The following is a 23676-nucleotide window of genomic DNA, read 5'->3' as shown; positions in this document are numbered from 1 at the left end:
GAAGTCCTTGAGCCCCTACCCAGGTTCCCCATATCTTGCAACATACAGTAGAAAATCACAGCCTGGATGTTGATGTCCTCATAGGCAGGACAGGAACTGCTCTCCACCACGGGGATCCCTCATATTACCCTTGTGCGGCCACACCTGCTCCTCTCCCATCCCACCTGCTCTTTAACCCTCGTGCTGTGCTGTGGATGTGAGGTGTCCCCTGCAAAGCTTGTGTTAGTGCAGGAGTGTCCAGAGGGGAAATGATTATGAGAGCTGCAGCCACTTGGGTGGATTTGTTAGAGTCTGTAAACAAGTCAGGATGGCGCCTGGCATTTTGCCAGGGGGAGTGGTTTGTGAGGTGGCGCCAGCGAGCCATTAAGTGTGGAGATTTCTTATTGGTTGACTGCTGTATCTAGTTTATGTTAATTAGATAAGCTGTGTGGAATGTATAAATACCTCTGTTGTCCTACAATAAAGGGCTCCCACTCCTGCTGTATCAATGTACACAAGTTTTTCGTCACCCCCCGGTTATTTTGCTGCAGCTGGACTGCGGCATGGATTGATCCATTTGATGGATTAATAATGTGAATGGACTCCCGGGTAGTAACTGTAGGCAAGTGGGGCTTGGCTGGAGGGAGGGGGTCCCTGGGAGTGTACCCTTGGGGATGGTGCCCTACCCCTTCTTCCTCACTCTCTCTGCTCCTGACTCCCCTGAGCTGAGCAGCCTCCTCTGCTGCTCCCTTCCGCCATCATGCCCTGCCCCACTCAGGCCCAGAGCTGCTGAGTGGGTGGACCACGGACTGAGCCTCCGGAACTGTGAGCCCCAAATAAACGTTTCTTACTTTGAGTTGTTCTTGTCAGGTGTTTTGGTTACAGCGATGAAAAGCTGATAAACCTATCAACCGCCCGACTGGTCTCATTTCTATCCTTTTGCCCTTTTAAGAATGTTGTATAAATGGGATGATGGCAGGTAACCCTTTGGGACTGGCGTTTTTTAGTTGGCCTTGTTCTCTGGACATTCCACTTGTGTGTGTCCATAGTTTGTTCCCTTTTTGTTGAGTACTAGTCCACAGGACGGGTGTAACAGCTCCTTTAACCAGTCCCCTGGTATTGGGACTTCAGGATACTTTCCAGAATTTGTTACAAATAAAACTGCTATAAACATCCATGCAGCAGTTTTTGTGTGAATATAAGTTTTCGTTTTCCTGGGCCAAATGCCCAGGAGTGAAATTGTGGGTCACATGTTAATTACATAGACTATTTCTTTTTAAGACTAGAATTGATTTTGTGCAACAGAAGTGGCAAGAAGGGCACCTACATTTTTGTAGTATTATCACATTCACTAAATCAAGAGAATTTTTTTATGATTTTAAAACACAGACTACCTTAAATAACTTGTAGCTAGATATAAGGAAACTATGTTTCCAGAATATAGATTTTATTCTCATTTTATAGAAATACTTCTGCAAAAAATTACTTCTCGGTGAAACAATTCCTATATAAGGGAACAAGGCTAACACATATACTAGAAAATCAAGACATTACTTGGGGAAATTGGGGGCCCAATTTTCAAAGTGTTCATCAAGACTTGACATTCAAGGGCTGATTGTGAGCCAGGCCTTTGTCACCACCATCTTGCCTGCGTTCTTCTTTGTCGAATGAGCTCATTGGCACAATCTAGTCAGCGGTGTTCCAGAAAAAGCTCATTTTGAACTGTTTGCACTTACTAGGAAAATGGAAGAACTCAAAAACAAGAAGGAGCTTTTCCTGGTCCATGATCTCTAAAAGTGCAACTCCTTTACAAAATGCCTGAGGGAAGAAACAGCTCTGTTTCCACCAAACCCTGGTGGAAATCGTGCTGTTATATTTACTAAATCATGATGAGGTGTGTACAAAACCATGTATGCTATATTTTGGGGGCGATGCATAGAAAGAACTTTCAGGGAAAGTTTTTACTCTGATTTTCCATCATGAATATTGACATTAGAACTCTTACTACAGGTGTGACAATGTGACTTTATACTTTTGGTTTGTTTGTTTTTAATAATAATAATAAAAAAATTGGATGTGATTAACTGGCCCCAATGATCCCTCCCACAACTGTCCACGTTATAATCTTTATTTTTTAGAGTGAGTTACAAGACCCAGGATCTTCAGTGCTTCTAAGTATGGTTTCATCTCTAGCCCACAGTGGTCATGGCCATATGGCCACAGGGGCCAGGAGGTAATAAAATAGCCCTTGTTCTTCAGAATGACTGGATAAAAGATACGCGTACACACCGGGAATCTTTAAATGCTGATGCAGTCATTCACTCAGGACGCAGGGAGTGGAGCATCCGGTGGAAACTCACTAGAAGGTGCTAGAAGAGCCGCGAGTGCTTCAAGCCCCTGGGAACCTAACAGTAAAGGAGCCGGTGCAGCCGCCCCTGTTCCAGTATGGTTCCCACAGCTCCTAGATTGGGTGACGAGGACAGGAAAAAAATCAAAAGCAACTAGGAATAGAATCTACATAATTTTGCATCATTGGAAGCTCATAATGCGGGAGGAGAAGGACACCGGCAGAGCTGAGACGGAGGGAACCCTCGGCACAGGAAGCACAGGCTGGCCTGTGGAAGCGGCGAAGTCCTGCCAGGAGGACAGCAGAGAGGAAGAGTCAGTGACAGGCTGCAGCTGCTGTCCGCCAGGCGGAATCTGGTCAGGCTAGAATGTCTGGGAGTATCAAAAGTGGTATGTTTTTGCCCCAGAGTATATTTAACAGCTTGCTATGGCTTAGGAACTTACCAGAAATGAGACATGTTTAAGAGTAATATTTTAAGTATGTGGGTTTGGGGCCCGGGCTGTAGCTCAGTGGCAGATCACTCGCTGCCTGTCGAGCTTGTGCAGGGCTCTGGGTCCAGTCCCCAGCTCTGCAAATAATCCACAAATGAATAAATAAATAGACTGAGAGTGTGAAAAGCAAATGGGTTATCTTCAGAAAACTAGGGCTTGAAAGATTCCTTTAGGTTATGAGGTTCGATCTGATAAGGAAGAATAAGATATTTTATACTTTTCTGGTGAGTTGAATGCCTAATCTATAAAACTGTAATCAATTTAAAAATTGTAGACTCTGTTAGGTTTAAAAATAATGCAAGAACCTAATGCTCTTTTGGAAAAGCTTCAAAATTAAAACTGCAAGATCACAAGTAGATAAAGAGTTCTATAAAGACTACATTCATAAGATTATACACAGAAGTGACGATGATTTTACTAAGAAATTATTTGGAGCAATCTAAGAAAATTCAAGTAAGAGTGTGCATTCATTTATTTACTTACTTATTTTTTCAGTGCTAGGATCAAACCTGGAGTCTCATATGTGCCAGACAAGTGCTTTACCACTGAGCTAAATGCCCAGCCCTACATGTATATATATGTGTGTGTGTGTGTGTGTGTATACATATATACATGTGCAAATATATATACTAGAATACACACTAGAATGTGCTAGAAGAGCCGTGAGTGCTTCAAGCCCCTGGAAACCTAACAGTAAAGGAGACGGTACAGCCGCCCCTGTTCTCAGCATAGTTCCCACAGCTCCTAGATTGGGTGATGAGGACAGGAAAAATATCAAAAGCAATTAGGAATCTACTAATTTTGCATCATTGGAAGCTCACAATGTGGGAGGAGAGCTGAGATGGAGGGAACCCGTGGAATGTGCGTGTATATATGTTTTAGTGAACAATGTACTAAATGCTAAGAGCTTTTGCTGAATGTATATCCAATTTTCAGACACTAGGACACTCTGGTCACACTTAGAAACTTGGAAAATGGAAGACAAAGGTTTCCATGAGAGTTTCTTTAAATTTATGTAAACCATAGATTTGATCAAAGTGGTTATAAAGCACATTCAAATTAAGATACTCATGATTTAAATGTAGCAATATCGATTCCAGAATCCACAGCTACATGGCATTGCCAACGGGGAGGCCAAAATAAATTGTTCTAGGAAATTGTGTTCTGCAAAAGGGCTACATTAAGCCAGCAGCTTAAGCATTCTGAGTATGTATAATGACAAAGCACCGTGGAATCGTCTTGTCATACTGTTTATGTAGCAGTTAAAAAATGAAAGAAAAGGAAAATGGTGCAATTTTAGGCAGTTTTTGAAAAAATTTTACAAATACTGTAAATCATAGGTTGTTTACCACTAGACTTCCTGACTCTGCAATGATTGCTGTATTCTCTGTGTTTTCTTTTAAAACACCAGGCACTTTATAATTTGGTCCATAATTGTTTATACATATTTTCTCCACAGAACAACTTATGGCTAAATTATTTTAAACCACTTGCCATCTTTACATTTTACATATAAATATAACTCAGTGTCAGATGTGAGACACCCTAGTAGCCTATTTTTCTCCCCTAGAAATCTTCTGATTCAAGCTTCTTTCAAATTTGGTGCATGAAAAATGGCAGACAGTTTCAACTTCTGGGCAACTGGGGAAGATCTGTTTTTCAGATGAGGAAACTGGGACCCAGGAAGGACCCGTGACAGACTACTAAGTGTTGATGAGGATTTAAACTCACCTTTTGATGTCTAATCAAGTGCTGCCAAATGGAAGACGCTTGTCCCGACATCTAGAAGTTCCCAGATGTTTGGGCCGCAGACCTAGCCATAGTAATGTTTTATTCTGTGCGTGTCAGAAATAAATATCTACTTGCCCCTCATACAAGTTCTACAAGTGGGTTAGGGTAGGGTTAGGGTTGGCACTGAATATGAGTATAGGTGGCACACGTCAGCATGTTCATCTCAGAACTGGATTTTAGCCAATAGAATGTTCTAGTTACTCACTGTTGTTCATACTGTTTTTACATGGTGCTGGATCTGGGGAAACAAATAGGAAGATGGCATCTTTCAACAAGGTGGGCATTGGGCTCAGGCCAGGAGATGAGCAGTGGCTGGGAGCTTGGTGTGTTCCGTGGACACAGCTGGAAACATCCATTTCAGCTCAGCTTGACATGAGAGCAAGGCCAGGTGCCCAGGAGCACGGGGCAGGGGCAGCCTTTGGCCAGGCCAAGGGGGTGAGAGGTCAAGGAAGCCTTCCTGGAGGAGAGGGCTCAGTGGGTTAAATCCTAAGGGACAGGAGGGGCAGCAAGGACCAGGAAGAGCATGGTACATTTGGGAGCCTTGCAGGAGTCCAGTTGGAGAGGCGCACCAGGGATGGGTGTGGAGGGCTAGCAGGCAGGGCCAGGCTGGGAAGGGCATTTAAATGTCTGGCTGCTGAGCTTGGACTTCATCCTGGAAACAGGAGGCCCCTTAAGGCTTGGAGCATTCACCTGAGCGGGTCTGCATTTTGCAGGTACCATGTTGGCGCTGGCAGGGGAGCACACTAGAGGCAGCAAGGTTGGATGTGGGGAACCAGTCCTGCTGTGCGAGTGGCCATCCAGGTGAGAGACCGTGGTCGGAGCCACCAGTGTGTCCAGGGCAGGAGGGGGTTGACAAGCAGATGGGGATGGAGATGACAGGAAGGAAGGACCTGGGGACTGGCGGCATTCACAGGCGGAGAAGAGGCATGTCCACAGGCCCTGCAGAAGGCCGAGCACAAGATCACAAGATGTTTTGAAATGGAACCCAGGAGGACAGACCTAGAGGGAACAGGATAGGTGTCCAGTGTGGGCCCAGACTTTGGCTTGGAGGAGCTGGTGAAGTATCCAGGGGGTTGAAACTCATCTGTTCTTTCATATTGATGCACTTCTTCTTCCTCTTGAAGGGCAGATTTCTTTCCTTTTTTTTTTTCCCCCTTGTACCAGGGATTGAACCCAGGGGCACTTAACCACTGAGCCACATCCCCAGCTTGTTTTTTTATCTTTTATTTAGACAGGGTCTTGCTAAGTAGCTAGTTTGCTTAGGGCCTCACTAAGTTGCTGGGGCTGGCTTCTTCGAACTCACAATCCTCCTGCCTTGGCTTCGGGAGCCACTGGGATTACAGGTGTGCACCACCACACCTGGCAAGGGCAAAATTTTTAAGAAATGTGCTTTCTTTCATTGTTTTTATTGATTTTTGGTAACACAGCTGTAATGATCCTATGTGAAGCAAGTCTTTAGACAAACAGCTCGATATTATCAGGTATTGTTTGTTTTAAAAGTGGTTCAAACATGCAAAGGGCTGGGCTGGGGGCACATGCTTGTAATTCCAGCAGCTCTGGAGGCTGAGACAGGAGGATCACAAGTTCAAAGGCAGCCTCAGCAACTTCGAGGTGCCAAGTAACTCAGTGATGCCCTGTCTTTAAATAAAGTACAAATAGGGCTGGGGATGTGGCTCAGTGGTCGAGTGCCCCTGAGTTCAATTCCTGGTACCACCAAAAACAAATAAAAAAAAAGTTAATAAAAAAGCAAAAGAGGGAAAGAGCAGAGCATTCGTATCTCTGTTGTCTTCTAAACATCTCAGTGAACTAACTGTAGGAATTTCAGTTGTGCACAGAGGTTCACAGAGACAGAAGGGTGAGACAATTCAAAGAAAAAAAGGACTTGGGAATATTTTTAGAAACTTGATCAGTTTGGATTATGACATAGACTTAAATGATCAGTATATCGTCATGTTTTTGATAGAATGTTATCTGGATCTTATGCCTCGAATAGATGTGCCACAGATACTCAGCTCAGTACCTACTTAGTTCTGGGTGCTGGGACAGTGTGGGCCGTGGTCCTGCCCCGCTGCGTCTGTATTCTAGCTGGTGTGTTGTGACTCTGGCGGTAGCTTTCTGTGCTGTTCCTGTCTGTATCTGCTTACCACAATTAGCATATGTCATGAGCATGATTTATGACTCTGAAGCCCTGTAACAATAAACACGGCACCTCTAGAGGGACTGCGTGTTCAAAGGTGGGAAATCAAGGCAAGGAGCAGGTGCTGCCTTCACTCGCTGCCCTTGGACGTGGGGCTGGGGATGACTACTCTGAGCAGGGAGCAGGACCAGATAAGGACAGTGGCTCCTTGTTATTCTTGAGTGGCTGAGAGATAAGCAGTTATGACTTGTTTACTCAAAGAGGGGAAGACGCAGAAACATAGAGGTTGAACACGCTGGAGCTGGAAAGCTGGAGCCTTGAAACGTTCACGTGGGAAACCTGGAGGTCCACTAAGAAGCCAAACCCCGCGGACTTTAAATTTCCAAACCCAGGAAAAGGGCTGGGGTGGTGGCTCGGTGGTAGAGCACTCACCTGGGACGCGAGAGGCCCTGGGTTTGATCCTCAGCACCCCATAAAAATAAACCAATAAAAATAAAGGTATTGCGTCCAACTACAACTAAATCAATCTATCTATCTATCTATCTATAGCTGCAGGAAAACATTTCTGGAGCAAATCCCAAAGTATTATTTCTCGATCTTTCCTGTGCCCACCTTTACCTCCTTCTTCTGGATTCTCCTTTCCTATCTTCTCTTGATATTTTACTGCTCTTATTTGTCCAGGGATTTCTCCCTGTCCATGGATTTATTTTCCAACAAGGGCTCCATTCTAGACTATTCCCTGGGCTCCACTGGGGATATCGGCCCCCAGGACAGCAGTCACAGGAACGCCCTTGGGTGGCCTTGCTCCTCCCTGGGCGGCTGCCCCTCCACCTCTGCTCTCCTGGGCCTCGCCTGGTGGACTCTCCAGCTGCCCTCCTCTGCCCCCCGGCCCTACGCCCAGCCTCTTTCTCTGCCCCTTCCACATCTCGCCCGATTCCTGACACCCCTCCTGCCCCCAACACCCCGTGGGGACCCTCGTCAGGTCAGGTCCACTCTGCTTCCACGGCTTTCCCCCGCCCACAGTGCAGCCTGCTCCAGAGTCACAGAACCGGGGCCAGGGGTCGGGCACACAGGGGAGGAAGTCACGTCTCTCTACCGACAGAGGCCCACGGTCCATGTGTCCCCTGCACACGGCGCAGCCTCTGTGTCACAGTGAAGGAGCTTGCACCGACGTCACCTCTGCGGGTTTGGTGGAGCGTGATGACCTGTGTCCATATGTCATGTCTCTTACAGTCACGTCTCTGCCCGGCGAATCCCATTCCTCGTGTCCACCCTTCCTCCTCCCCAGCCCCTGGCTACCTCTGATATCTTCATTGCCTCCATGACTTCACCTTTGCAGAATGTCACGTCGCTGGAATCCTGCATCATGGAGCCTTCTATGACTGATCTGTTTTACTTAGTAATGCACGTTTCACTGGGCATCACAGTGCAGCCTGTCATCCAGCAGCTCAGGAGGCTGAGGCAGGAGGATCACAAATTCAAAGCCAGCCTCCCGCATCTTAGCGAGGCCCTAAGCAACTCAATGAGACCCTGTCTCTAAATAAAATATTAAAGGGCTGGGGATGTGGCTCAGTGGTTAAGTGCCCCTGGGTTCAATCTCCAGAACCAAAAAGTAAAAAAAAAAAAAATACACATAAAAAAAGGAATACACATATTTCCTCCATGTCTTTTTATGACTTTGTAATTTACTTCTTTTAGGGCTGAGTAATATTTCATAATATGGATATGCCAGGTTTTTTTTTTAATCCATTCACCAACATCTTGGTTGCTTCCACATTTTGGCAATTATGAATAAAATTGCTACGAATATCTGTGTGCTTTTGTGTTTCATCCTTCCTGGGTAAATACCAAAGAGCCTGAATGCTAACTCAAATGGTAACAGGATGTTTAATTTTATAAGGAACTGCTAAACTGTCTTCCAAAGTGCCGGTGCCATTTTGCATTCTCAGCAGCAATGAACGAGAGCACATGCCACTTCACAGCCTTGTCAGTATTTGGTGTTGTCTGTGTTCTGGCTTTTGGCTATTTTAGTAGGTTTGTAGTAGTATCTTGTTTTAATCTGCATTTTCCTAGTAGGTTATGTCTATTTGCTGTTTGTATTTCTTCTCTTACATTTTTTAATTTTGTTGTGGTGAGAACACATGGTATGAAATCATAACAAAATTTTAGGTGCACAATACAGTACTGTGAATTATACAGTGTTGAATATATTCATCCTGCATGATTGAGACAGTATATCTAATGATTAGCAGCTCTCCAAATTCTTAACCCCTAATCCCTGACAACCACAGTTTTACTCTTTAACTCTGTAAGTTTGACTATTTTAAACAACTCATAATAAATGAAATGGTACAGTATTTATCCTTCTGGGACGGGCTTATTTGACTTAGCATTATGTTCTCATGGTTCATGGATATTATAGCATTTCTCAGATTTTCCTTTTTTAAGGCTGAATATTATTCAATCATGTATATATACCTCATTTAAAACATCTGTTCATCTGGTAATGGAAACATAGGTTATTTCCACATATTGACTATCGTGAATAGTACTGCAGTAAATACTGGTGTGCAGTGTATCTTCAAGTCCCTGACTTCACTTTTTTATTTTAGATATATACCCAGAAGCAGGATGGCTACATCATATAGTCATTCTATTTTTCATGTTTTGAGGAATCTCCATACTGTTTTCCACGGAGACTGCCACTTTTGCATTCCTAAACATTGTAGAAGGTTCCCAGTCTCTCCACGTCCTTGTCAACACTTGGTTTGGGGGGTTTTTCTCTGTGTGATAACCACCCTAGCAACATCTCAATGTGGCTTTGATCTGCGTTTCTTTGCTGATTAGTGATGTTGAGCACCTTTCCATATCCACATCGCTTGCTTTGACATCTTCTTTGGGGAAATGTCTAGTCAAGTCTTTAGCCCTTTTAAAAACTGGGTCATTGGGGGGTTTTGTTGTTGTTGTTTGTTTCATTTTTGCTGTTGAATTGCAGGAGTCACTTGTATATTTCAGAAATTAGCCTCTTATCTGGCTTATGGCTTGCAATATTTTCTCCCCTTCCTTAGGATGTCTCCTCACTCTTTTGATGATTTCCTTTGATGTGCAGAAGCTTTCTAGTTGGAAGCAGGCCCGATGGTCTATTTATGCTCTTGATTCCTGTGCGCTTGGTGTCTTAGCCATGAAATCATCGCTAAGACCAATGTCATGAAAACCTTCTCCTAGATTTTCGTCTAGGAGTTTTGCGATTTCAGGTACTACAGTTAGGACTTTAATCCATGTGAGTTGATTTTTTGTTGCATCTAAGATAAAGCTCAGTTTCATTCTTTCCTAGGTTGTTGTTCAGTTCTCCCAGCACCGTTTGTCTCTCCCCCTTCAATGTTCTTGGCACCCTTTTTGAAGATCAGTCAACCTTACATACATGGGATGATTTTCCATCTGTCTGTCTTCTTGGGTGAGGTGTCAAAGTCTTTGCTCTGTTTTTTTAAAAAAAAAACAGATTGCTTTTACTTATTAATTTTTTAATGGCTGAGTTTTAAGAGTTCTTTGGATACCTGTGTTTCAGTGATGTGACCAAAAGATCTGGAAACAACAATTATGGGAGGAAAAGATGGCCCACTCTGTTGCTTTGGGTCTGAGGGAGCAGAACATCATGGTGGGAAGGTGTGGGAGGAGGAAAGCCACTCAGGAGTGGAACCAGGAACAAAGACCCCAAAGGCATGCCCCCCCCAGTGACTCACCTCCTCCAGCCACACCCTGCCTGCCCCCAGTTACCACCTAGTTAATCCCTACGAGGGGACTAATGGGCTGATCAGGTTAGAATTCTTCTCACCTCTGAGCCTTCTTGCACTGTCTCACACGTGAGCTTTTGGGGGACACCTCACATTTAAAGCCTAACAGTATTTCCTTATCAAATGTGTCCTTCCCAGATATTTTCTCCCAGTCTATAGTTTGTCTTTTAATTCTCTGGACAATGTCTCTCACAGAGCAGAAATTTTTAGTTTTACTTAAGTCCAGCTTGTCAATTCTATCCTTCATGGATCATCAGTGTTGTATATAAAAATCCTTCACCAACCCCAAGGTCATCTAGATTTTTCTATTACATTATCTTCTAGTGTCTTATGGCTTTGTATTTTATATTTAAGGTTTTTGTTGTTGTTGTTTGTTTGTTTGTTTGTGGTGCTGGGGATTGAGCCCAGGGCTTTGTGCATGCGAAGCAAGCACTCTACCAACTGAACTGTATCCCCAGCTATATTAGGTTTATGGTCCATTTTGGGTCATTTTTTGTGAAGGGGGTTATGATCTGCCTGGATACCGATTTTTTTTTCATTTGGTTGTTCAATTGTTTTAGCACCATTTGTTGAAAATACTGTCTTTATTGTATCACCTTTCTTTATTTGTCCAAGTTAAGTCAACTTTACTTATGGATATATTTGTAGGTTCTTTTCTGTCCCACTGATCTATTTACTTATTCTTCACCAATAGCAGTGCTTTTATTACTGTATCTTTACAGGAACTCATGAAATGGATACTCTCAGCACTCTCACTTTTTCTTTCGCTTTAATACTGTATTAGTTATTTTAAGCCACTTGCATCTCCGCATCAACTTTAGAATCAGTTTGTCAATATCACAAAATAACTTCCTGGGATCTCATTGACTCTCTAGATCAAGTTGGAAGAGCTGACATCTTGACAGCATCGAGTCTATCCATGAACATGGGATACCTTTCTACTTATTTAGGGTTTAAATTTTTTTTTCATCAGATTTTTGTAGTTTTTTTTAAGGTATGTATACGTATTTATACCTAAGTACTTCTTCTGGGGGAGTAGCTAGTAAAAATATATTATGTTCTTAATTTCAAATTCTTGTTCATTGCTAATATACAAGAGAGCAATTGATTTTTGCTTCCTGCTACTTTTTTGTGTTATTTATTTATTTTTATTTATTTACTTTTTTTTATTCATTTTTATCTTCTTACTTTGGATTTAACTTGCTTTTCTTTTTATACTTTCCTAAGGCTTAAATTTTGGTTCTTGATAGATCTTTCTTCTTTCCTAATATACTTATTCAATGCTACAAATTTCCCTCTAAGCAAAACTTCCTCTGAATTTCATGATTTTTTGTTATGTTTTCATTTTACTTAGTTAAATGTTTTAAATTTTCTTTCTATATTTCTTCTTTGACCTAAGTATTAGTGCAAGTTATGTTGTTAAATATTCGAGCATATGGGTTTTTTTTCCCACCTATCTTTCTGTTAATGGTTTCTGGTTTATTTCCTTTGTGTTCTGAGAGCAAATATTTTATGATTTTTATTCTTTTAAATCTGTTCATGTGTGTTTTAGTGCCCAGCATGTGTTCTGTCTTGATGAATGTTCCACATGAGCTTGAGAAAACTGTGTGTTCTGCTCTAGTTGGTTGAAGTCGTCTGTAGATGTCAGTTAATATCCAGCTGGTTGCTGATGTAGAGCCGAATTTATAGTATTGAATAAATCTATTGGGAAAGAAAAAAGCTCTATAAAGGATCTAAATATCAACCTTAGGAAAGTAGAAAATGAAGAGCAAGTTAAATCCAAGCAAGAAGAAGACAAGAATGAATAAAAATAATAAATACAATAACAATTGTAGAAAAGTACAGGACAGAGGAGCTGACTTTCTGCCTGCTGCTCTCTCCATGCCTGAGAGAGGCGTGTTGAAGCCTCCAACTCTCACAGCAGATCCACCCGCTTCTCCTTCCATTTCTGCCTCCTGTAGTTTGGGTAATCTGTTGTGGGCAAGGAAACATTAAGGATTGTTATGTCTTCCTGACCCTTTATCATGATGCAATGCCCATATTTATCCTTTAATTACTTTCCTTGCTCTAAAATGTACTCTGAAACTGTTACAGTTACTTTCACTTTCTTTTAATTGATAACATAAATGGTCTATATTTCTCCTCCACTTACTTACATTTTGTTTTAAATGGGCTTCTTGTAAGACAATAACCAGTTGGTCCTTACTTTTTGATTCACTCTCATGCTCTGTCTTTTAATTGGTGCACTTAGGTCACTGACATTAAGAGTGATTAATGGTATATTTGAATCACTATGTACCATATTTGTTACAGTTTTCTATTTGTTGCCCTTGTTCTTTGATCCTTTTTAAAAGTTTTCTTCCACTGATTCTCTACCATTTATGGGGTTTTGTTTTTGTTAATGTTGTTTTTGGTTCTGGGGATTGAACTCAGGGACACGTGACCACTGAGCCACCTCCCCAGCCCCATGTGGTAGTCTATTTAGAGACAGGGTCTCACTGAGTCGCTTAGTGCCTCACCAGGGCTGAGGCTGCCTTTGAACTCGCCATCCTCCACTTTCAGCCTCCTGAGCTGCTGTGATTACAGCCTGTGCCACTGCCCCCAGCTCCGTAGTGGTTTTTAATTTAGCATTTTCTCTTCTTTCTTAGCATAGCAATTACACTAGTTTTGAAACTTTAAGTAGTTGCACTAGGGTTTGTAACCTACCCTCACAACCACTCCAGGTCTTCTTTCAGGTAGTAGTACCCTGCTTCACAGGCAGTTCAAGGATTTTACAATAATAAAATGCTCCTACTTTCTCCCTTAAGTGTGTGTGTGTGTGTGTGTGTGTGTGTGTGTGTGTGTGTGTGCATAATCAGATACTACTATTCTGTTACCGCTATGATTTTGGCTAGTCTCTTACCTGTTAGGTCAATGAAAAATAAAATAAATTTTTAAAAATTTTTTTAAGAGAGAGAGAGAGAGAGAGAGAGAGAGAGAGAAAGAGAGAATTTTTTAATATTTATTTTTCAGTTCTCGGTGGACACAAAATCTTTATTTTATTTGTATGTGGTGCTGAGGATTGAACCCAGCACCCCGTGCATGCCAGGCAAGCGCATTACTACTTGAGCCACATCCCCAGCCCAATAAATTTTTTATTTTACCTTCACTTATTCCTTCTCTAGTGGTCTTCCTTTCCCTTTTCTTTCTTCTTCCTCATCTTTTTTTTTTTTTTAATTTCCTTTTTTGAAGATCCAAGTTTCTTGCTGTCAGGTTTGTGTACACTGAGTCCCTGGTGGTTGGTCAATTACAGATCAGGTTTCCTACCTGCTCCTGTTCCCACCGAGCTACCTGCTCTGTATGTCGGTCTCTGTAACTACTGGTCCTTCTCTCCAGTTTTAGGGACAGCAATTCCCTGTGACCTCACTCAGGCAGATGAAAGACAAGTTGACGATTTTTCAATTGGTCCAACTTTTTACTTCTTAGAATGGGGGTGTGGCTTTTAAGGTCTTTACTTGCCAAACGGGAACTGGAAGTCCGCAAACATATTTTTTTGTTGTTTTGTTTTTGTTTTTATCAGCCTATGACAGAAAAAGAAAGAAAGAGAAGCAGAAAATGAAAGAAAGCATTGAGAGATGTTCCCAGCAACTGGACATTGCACAAGAACCAAGTGTGTGATTCTATACTAAATAAAATCTCTCTACAGCGGCCATAGTTTGGATCTTGAATGCCCCCAAAAGGCTTTGTGTTAAAGGCTGGTCTTCAGAGGGGTGCTATTGGGAGGCGATGGTATCTTCAGGAGGTGAAGCCTACTCACTGGGGGCTGTGGCTTCAAAGGTGATTGTGGGACCCTGATCTTTCCCAGTTTCCTTTGCTCCTGGGCTTGTGAAGTCAATGGTTTTGCTCCGCCATGTGCTCCCCCCATGCTTTGCTGCCTTGCCACAAGCCTAAACCAATGGGGCCAACTGATCATGAACCAGAATCTCCAAACTATAAGCCAAGATAAACCTTTTCTCCTTATAAGTTTATGATCTTGGGTATTTTGTTGTAGCAACAGAAAACTGGCTAACACAAATGGCAGATTAGAAATTGGAAAGAAAAGAAAGCAACAACAATTAGTCCTTCACGGCACAGACAGGAAGATGGGACCTGGAGGCAGTCAAGAAAGGGAGAGGGAGACAATTGGGGATTGTATTCCATCCTTCCAGTTGTCTAGGAGTTTCCTGAGAGCCCAGGAAGGTCAAGCAGTCCGGCATGCTTAAGCAAGGATAAATATGAGTGTGCGAGGTGGATGTGGTGGACAGAGCAGACCCTCACCACTCCCCATGACCTTGCTCTTGCTATTAGAGGGACCTTCCTAAAATGAGATGCGATCATGTCAGATCCTTAGTTAACTTCTTCAGAGATGCCCTTCTGCCCAACACTCCTCAGTTGTCATTCCCGAGGTCTCACCTGATTGACAGACTCAACAGCTGCTTCCCACCCTCCAGCCCGTCCGCTCTTCTCAGTTTTCCTAGAGCAGACCTGGTGCCCTGCCACCTCCAGGCCTGAGCTTCTGCTCCTTCTTTGGTCTAGAAGGTTCTTCCTCCTCTTGGCCTTTCCAGGCAACAGCCCACACTTCCTTTAACACCTGTCTTCTTTATTTTTATAATTTTGTGTGTGCGTGCAGAGGATGGCACTCAGCTCCTTGCACGTGCTAAATATGCACTTCGCCATCGAGTTCCTCTCCCAACCCACATCTGCCTTTTTGAGACTGTCACACACCTGAGGCCAAAGGCACAGACCAGGCCCAGGGGCTCAGTCAGTCAGTCCTGAGCGCACCTGGAGCCAGAGAGGGAGCTGACCAGTGGAGCCAGGCCTTGGATAGTTCCACAGCTGGTATCTTCACGTCTGGAAAGAGGGAGGTGTCTTCGACCTTTAGACAGATGTCATCGCCAAGACGCACTGGAGCCAGCATCTCAGTGTCTGAGCTCTGGGGTGAGGTGGGGGGACAGGGAAGAGGTTATGAGACTGGGTGGCAGGGAGTAGCTTCCAGCATGGAGGCAGCTCTGCTGGGTCCCCATCCTTCTCAGGGGAGATGCTCCAGAGCAGGGATGGGTCAGCTTTTTTCCAGACAGTGACTATTTGGGGTTTTCTGGGCCAGGCTATCGCTCTTACAACGACTTTCTCATTGCAGAAGTCGTAGGCAAGGGGGCTGTATTCCAGGAACACTTTCTTATAAAAGTGTTCCATTTACAAAAACAGGCTTCAGACCAGATTCTGAAGACAGAAAACATCCCCCTGATGCAGCGTCCTCTTACCAGCTGTCCGAGGCCTCCTGGGCTTGAAAATTCAGAGTTCCTGACTCCCCAGGTCTTTTCTCTGTCTTAATCTGCCTCTTCTGAAAGGTCCTTCACTGGTGAAGTAAGAAGTGAATGGCGCACCTTAGGCACCCTGTGACTCTGAGATCTTTGACCCAGGTTTTAAAAAGGCAGATGCAGGAAACTCTTATCATGAAAACATTTGGGGACTAAAACCAGGCCACAGTATAATTTCGTACTGTCAGCAGACCCTGCCTGTGTGATGGCGGCCATGTGAGTTTGGGACCTGAGAATAGAATTTAACTGATCATAAACTGGGGTGAGGCTGGGAGTCAGGGGGAATCCCATCCATGCAAAGATGGCTAATATCTTTGAGGCTATAGAGTGGCAGACAGAAGAGCGTTCCATAAATTTAGCCGGTAGACATTAAAGACAAGCATCGCAGCCCTTAGGTTGACAGACTCTATACAATGGCCAAACTGAACCGCTGTGTGTGTTAGCATCCCATTACTGCAGCAAGTACCCAAGACGATTGACTAATAAAAACAAAAGTCTTCTTTTGGCTCACGGTGTTGGAGGTTGGGCCCACGCTCTATGAGCTCAGTTGCCTTTGGGCCTTCGGCAGGGCATTACGTCACGATGGGAAGACCAGGTGAAATCAAGCCATCGCTTCATGAAAGGGGAGGACAGAGAAAGGCTTTAAAAGAGAGGAAGGAAGGAAGAAGGGACAGGGTCCTGCTTCAAGGTCACAGCCCCAGGGACCTCAGCCTCCCACTCAGCCCCCCTTGTGACGTTTCCATCCCTACTCAGCACTGCCACTCTGGGGAGAGAGCCTGTAACACATGGGCTTTGGGGGAACATTCTAGAGTCATGGTAAACCCCATGCAAATTAGAACCCAGAACCATGGTGTCCTTGAAACCCTGACCGAGCCCATGCCAGGGAAGGAGGTGACAGAGGAGGCTCACGACACCAGAGCCTGTTCTCAGGGGCTCCATGGAGGTCACGCTGCCACCCTCCCTCTGCACAGCCACCCGTCAGTACGCCCTTTGTCAGCTTCACTGAATGGAACCACCTAGGAGTGAGGCGTGGGCCAGGGGAGCTGCAAAGCTGGGCTCTGAGAAAGAGAGAGAGAGTCTTCAGGTGACAGTCGCCTATTCTGAAAGCCAACTGGAGCGAGACTTGGTTCCCACCGTCACCCAGGTGCACTGTAGTCTGAAGGGGGCGGGTACCTCTGAAATTTCTGAATCTTCTCTTACGTTTTAGATCTCTAGACACCCCTCCCCCAAAAGCTGACAGTCCCGATGTCCCTCATTTCTTATCTGACGTCCAAACAACTTGTACATTCCATTTCAGTTCACCACCCACTCACGGAGCAGCCGTGTCCTTAACGGATCCGGTGGAATCTGCAAGGTGTGGAGTATCAGCTCATCATCGGTCACACAGATGGGTAAACCAAGTCCCCTTTCCTGCATCCGCCTCCCACACGAGCGCAGTGTGTGTAAGTTCATAATTTTATACCTTTTTCTTACATTTACCTTGGGACATTTAGTCTTCCTTTTTAAAGTCCATTTTGAGTGAATTTATTGACAATTTTGAAGAGGACTAGTTGATCTCAGTTCATTTTAATATTATGTACTTTTATGCTTGAGTTATTTACCACGGGGTTAGTTATGGACCGATTTTATTTGTCATTTTATGGCATACCTATTTTCAGTGGAGACACTTAGGCTAAGCTGTATTTATTTATACCACAGTACATTAACCATAAAACGATCTAACTACAGGAAAACCACCATAATCTGGAGCCCTCAGGGAGTGGGTTACTGAAGATAGCCAAGTTCTAAGAATTTAACATGAACTATTTGTGTGGGAAATCTTTGTTGAATGGATCAGACCTTTGCCTCTCATCTTGGAAACAACATACAGAGTCTCCTTTAACTTTGATGATAACCCACAATCATGAGTGAGCACTGGACTTCCTAACTCAATTTGCATTCAAGGACTCGTTTTTTTGTTTTGTGTTGAGGTAGCTCTGTTGGCCTGTTTTGTTCCTTTTAGTTATTTTCGGTAGCTCTTTTGGTTCTCATTGGAATTTCACCAGGCAGCCTTCCCACTGCCTGACCTGCAGTTCTCCTTGGTCCTTCAAAGGGCTGCTTTTATGCTTCTGCAGACGTGGAGGCAAGGCAACCGGACTCATTAGAGGACAGCCTGCGCCAGTGAGAAGGGCCTCCCAGAGGCCACCGGCAGCTCAGACTGTGCAGTGCTGTCTGCAGTTGCAGGCAAGCCTGCCCCGCCTGAAGCACCCTTTCCAGCCGCAGGCAGCCTCTGTTCCAGCCTCCTGGTGGGGACCTGGGCAGACCCGCCCTGACACGCCCCTTTCCTTCTTCTCTTCCCGGAGCTCCGCAGGGCTCATTCCAGGCAGGGCAGGGGAGCAGCGGGCCTAAGGCAGCTAGTTAAACACCTTACAATACAAAATCAACTCGAAATAGGCGAGGTAGTGCACGCCTGTAATCCCAGTGCTTGGAAGGCTGAGGCAGGAGGATCGCGAGTTCAAAGTCCGCTTCAGCAACTTAGTGAGGCCCTGAGCAAACTCAGTGAGACCCTGTCTCTAAATAAAGTACAGAATACGGCTGGGGATGTGGCTCAGTGGTGGAGTGACCCTGGGTTCAATTCTCAGTACCCCTCCCAAAAAATCAAGTTTAAAATAAGCTCCGCTTTAAATCACAGTTTATTAAACGATGCCTATTTTGTGATACCGCCCTGCTAATCTGCTGACTCCCTGCTTCTTTCTTTCTTTTCCTTCTTTGCTTTCCCACAGGTGGGATTTGAACCCAGGGCCCCAGGCATGAGAGGCCAGGCCTATGACTAACCCCCCCCTCCCCCGGGCTTTTGGCTTGTGTATTCATTTGAGGCTAAAACTAAAGCCTTAATTCTAAAAAAGCCTATCTAGTCAAAACCGTAGAGTCCATAACGATTCTGATGTTTCCTTTGGGTCTTGCACATTATTAGAGGTGCTTTACGTACATGTGTTGGGTTCCGAGCACAGTGACAATGGAAACTGTTGACAGGGCTGGCAGAGGGCCCTCAGACTGGGAGCCTCCAGGGCCTTAGGTTCACTCACGTGCAGCTTCTCGGCTTCTCGGGGATCTGCACCATCTTCCTGGCAAGGTCATAGAGCAGTGTGGGATGATGTGGTTCCTCTGCCAGAGCCCAGGACAGCAAGGTGCAGAGGGCTGGAGTGGCTGGCCCAGGGCTCAGCATTGTCAGGTTTGGCCTCAGACCCAGCAGGGTTTCCCACCCTTCCTGCGGGCACAGGCTGGGGAGGAAGAGGGGGCACCCGTCCTGACTGCGTAGGTCGGGGCTGCCAACCCTCTGAGCCCATGGAGTGCCAGGTCACACACACAGGAGGGAGCTTGGTCACAGGCATGTGATCCTGAAGGGGAGACTTCTTGTCATCCTGCTGTTGCCAGAGAGGGCCGGAGACCCTCTATTTGGGAGACCGTCTATTTGGATGTGACAATCAGCTTCAACTGGCCAGCTGGGGGCAATAATTTGGGGATACTGGTACTGAATATAACGGCTTTGATTATTACCCTAGATAATAGTCCAGTGTTTTTAGAGAACTAGGTTTTATTTTGTGTAGTTGTATTTTGGCTATATATTAGTTAATAGTTAATTAGTTAATAAAATTACTGTATTTTAAAATTAGGTACATAAGTGGGAATGAATTCTGATCCATTGCTCCTCTTCCTCCTCCTCCTCATCTTCATCCTCCTCTTCCTCTTCTTCCTCCTTCTCCTGTTTCAGTATTAGGGATTGAACCCAGGGGTGCTCTACCACTGAACTACATCCACAGCCCTTTTAAATTTTCATATTGAGACAGCATCTTGCTAAGTTGCTAAGGTTGGCCTAAAATTTGCAATCCTCCTGCCTCAGCCTCCCAAGTTGCTGGGATTACAGTTGTGCACTTACCATACCCAGCTGATCTATTTCTAATACAAACAATATCTCTATGGATTTTATTGAAAATACAAGTCCTCTTAATTTTTGGATTTTAAAATATAGCTCATCTTCAATGTCATCTACAAATGTAATGGCTTATTGTTTAAGAATTACTAAGGATCCCTAGCACCAAAAAAAAAAAAAAAAAGTTGATGATTAGATGAATTAATCCGATGTTTTTGATGGTTTACTGACAGATGTTATATTTCATACAGATTCACATTTAAATAAACCTTTAAGAAATTTGGCTCGTTTTTGTTTTTGTTTTTTTCCATTTCTTTGTGGGTTTGTATGGTCAGACAGGAGATCGCTTCCCAAGACATCAGCTAAAGCCCAGAAATCTAAAATGTCATTAACCAGTTTAGTTTGAAAAAAAAAAAATCAGAAATTTAGGCTGATCTATTTATATGAACCGACGGGTGCTGCCAAGTTAATCCTGTAATTAAAATTCATTTCTCAAAGATGTTACTATAATCTTAGAAATATTAAAGATTTAAACCCTAAAGATTGCTATGGAAATGATTAAATTTTCTCAATTATTTCTCCCCTCTCTCCCAGAGTGATTAATTTCACTTTCTGTGTCTCAATCCTTGAGCCAGAAGGCTTCTGCGGAGGCTCCTGACTCAGGGAAACCTGTTTCCTGGATCATCTCGGTTAGACACACAGCTGCCGCCAAGACGCTCCCTTTGCAAGCACGGGTTTTAAATTATGGCCAGTCCAGAGGCCGAGCTGGAAGAACACCTGTCAGGGACGGTTTTTCTACCAAGAGATGGTCTCTTTCATCGCATTTCACTGTAGTTCAGAGAAAGGTTCATTTGAAAATGTGGCACCTGCTTCTAGGATTCAAGCTCCTCTGCTGAAACACCAGTTTGGAATTTATTTCTGACATTATTCTATGGTGAAACGAGAAACTGCGACAAAGTGTCTAAAAGGGAAGGAAGGACTTTCCCAGACTTGATTTGCAACTTTCCCTGGTGAAAAAAAAAAATCTAAAAAATGTATTTTTCAACTTTTCTGTGTGAATATAATTAATGAAAGGAATTCTTTGGAGCAAACTTGAACAACATTGGAGGGAGATGGTGAAAACATTTCATGAACGCTGGGCGATTTTCCTGTGTTGAGATTGGTTACATTTATCTGTGAACGATGCCAAGTATCACTGATACTGACTGGTGCTTGGAGAGACTTTGAACTTGGCTCTCATGGGGAGCACCCTGAAGTCCGTTCATCGCAGGTACTTTCTCACGTCCGCAGACCCCATTGTGTAACGATCAGAAGACAAACTTCATTTTGCAAACTGTGATTTAATGGTAGAACAGTGTGCAGACCCGAATATCAGTTAATTTTCAAAACATTTTATTCTACACCAATTAGCTCAGGTCCTGGAAGGCAGAATGACAAGAGGTTACTCATTCGCTATGTATTTAATTAATTGAAAAATGCTCAAATTGCTTTTACAGTTGTTATTAAAAAGTAGAATCAGTGTTGCCAGTGCTCAACCATAATTGGAACCCCAGGGAATTAAATATTTAGCATTAGTAATGTAACAGCACTTAGGACACAAATTTCTATTTTCGTAATGAAAGCTATACACTGCGAGTGCAAGCAGCAGAAAGGACAGATGTGACAAGCCGAGCGGCCTGGGATATTTCAATAAGACACCTCATTGGACAGCAAGTCTTACCACATTACCCGTTTGTAAGAGACCTGCAAGTTTAATTCCCAACAGAAACCCGTTACCCAAGTATTTAGATTTCTAATTGCATCCGGGACGAACAGCCGGGCAAATGTCTTGCTGTAAGGGGCTGGAAATGTAGACCGCTTTCTGAATAATCCTATATAAGTTCATGCCTTTGTCAATTTAAAAATAGCGGGACTGCCCGAGAATAAAGATCTTGTTTATTTTAAGTTTAATTACATTTTAGGCATACATGTTTTCAGTGCTACAGTGAGAAAACTTGGATGTGGAGCTCTAATGAGCTGTAGTGGTAGACGGCTGGAGACCCTGAGGGATTCACTCCGTAAATTAACTGGATAAAAGTACTTGGTTAGGATATGGTTGATGGCTGAGCTGTTCTTAAAACCCAGTTATAGAGCTGTCTCTCACCGCTGTTTTCATTCTAAACAGGCCCTGTAGAGACTTAAACAGCCGCCTGTTACAACTGTTCAACTTGTCAAAATGTGTTATATGACTTCACTAATAAATAGTATTAAAGGGTATTTGACTTCGTTTCTGGTTTTCAGAGGGGATCAGGTTGATAAACACAACTGGCTTAGGTTGGCCTTCTTTTAATTTGTTTATGTCATCTAAGTAACATGGGAGGCCCACGCTTGGAATTTGCAAACGTTACTTTCCTGGAGACGTAAAACTTACGATAGAATATGTACCATGGAAACAATGAGTGGAGACTATTTATTACAGAATGTTTGTTCTTGAAAGATGGATGACTTTGGCGTTCTCAGCTTGCGTTCCAAGTCCTGGGAACCTCCTGGCTACCCTGCCATTCTTTGAAGCGTGGCTAAACTAATTCCTTTGCCCATCCTTCTATCTGTTCTTGAAAAACTGGTTGTAAGAAAAATTAATTTCACAATTTTCTTTGTCTATTGTTCCTGTGTCTGGTTTTTGGTAATTTATTTTAATTGATCATGATCTCTTATCTATTCTTAAGAAATTTTAAAAACAATATATACTTACTTACTTTATTTATTTATCTATCTATTTATTTATTTATTTATTTGGTACTTGGGATTGAACCCAGGGGCACTTAATGACTGAGCCACTTCTCCAGCCCTCTTTTGTATTTTATTTAGAGACAGGGTCTCACTGAGTTGCTTAGGGCCTCGCTAAGTTGCTGAGGCTGGCTGTGAACTCATGATCCTCCTGCCTCAGCCTCCTGAGCTGCTGGGATTACAGATATGCACCACTGTGCTGGGCCATATGCTTAGTTTAAAAGAGAAAAAAAAAAAGTTTTTTTTTTTTTTTTTTTTTAATAAACTCTCCCCCAATTCTGCTTTCTTGCCTGGCGTTCACCTTTGCTATCTGGTTTTATTTTATTTTTTTTGGCGGGGGGAACTAGAGATTGAACTCAGGGGCACTCAACTACAGAGGCACATCTCCAAACCCTATTTTGTATTTTATTTAGAGACAGGGCCTCACTGAGTTGCTTAGTGCCTCAAAAAGTTGCTGAGGGTGGTTTTGAACTCATGATCCTCCTGCCTTAGCCTCCCAAGCCTCTGGAATTACAGGTGTGCGCCACATCGCCCGGATTTTTGCTGACTGCTTGAAGGAGTCCTTTTACAACATTTTTCAGGCCATTACACATGTGCACATATAGATATATGTTCATATGTGTGTGTGTGTTACATCTAGCGTAGTTAAAGAACAGAATTCAGACAATTCCATAGAACTCTGCAACTTGTTTTTTTATTTCCCCATTTATCACAGACATCTTTCCATATTGCTGCCCCAGATCATCCTCGTGGTTTTGAATAGCTAACTGTTATTCCACGTCCTGGAGGTAATTTTATTTACCTATTGCCTGTTGATATCATCCAAGTCACCCAGGTTTTGCTGCAGCAACCAGTTAGGCGGTGAACCTCCATCTATGTGCGATTTGGTAGCACCCGCAACTGCACAGCTCTGTGCATTTGTCATAATAAACCACTGATGTACCATTTATTGATTACTTGATTATTTTGTTCAAAACCCTTTACATATAGAACTCATCCCATCTTTAAAATAATTAAGAGCTAAAGAGTATTGTTGCCATCCCTATTCTTCATATAGGGAAACTGAGGCACCAAGAGGTCAATGACCCCAAAGCCACATGGTGAATCAGCAGAGCCTTCAAACTCACG

At 43.5% G+C, this 23676-nt stretch overlaps 1 protein-coding gene across 1 annotated transcript in view; it reads left to right on the top strand.

The window, feature by feature from the left end:
* Positions 1-22038, top strand: part of LOC110597273 (uncharacterized) — a 34015-nt gene extending 11977 nt beyond the window's left edge. The window contains exons 3-4 of the mRNA XM_040279392.2: positions 17170-17314; positions 20377-22038. Of these exons, the coding sequence (XP_040135326.1) occupies positions 17170-17314; positions 20377-20378 (147 nt within the window). The 3' untranslated portion in view covers positions 20379-22038. The remainder of the gene's footprint in view (positions 1-17169; positions 17315-20376) is intronic.
* The last annotated feature ends 1638 nt before the right edge of the window (positions 22039-23676 follow it).

The sequence above is a fragment of the Ictidomys tridecemlineatus genome, chromosome 15, assembly GCF_052094955.1.
Source record: "Ictidomys tridecemlineatus isolate mIctTri1 chromosome 15, mIctTri1.hap1, whole genome shotgun sequence".
Lineage (NCBI taxonomy): Eukaryota > Metazoa > Chordata > Mammalia > Rodentia > Sciuridae > Ictidomys > Ictidomys tridecemlineatus.
The sequence above is the reverse complement of the archived record's forward strand: the minus strand, read 5'-3'. Positions and strand labels throughout refer to the sequence as shown.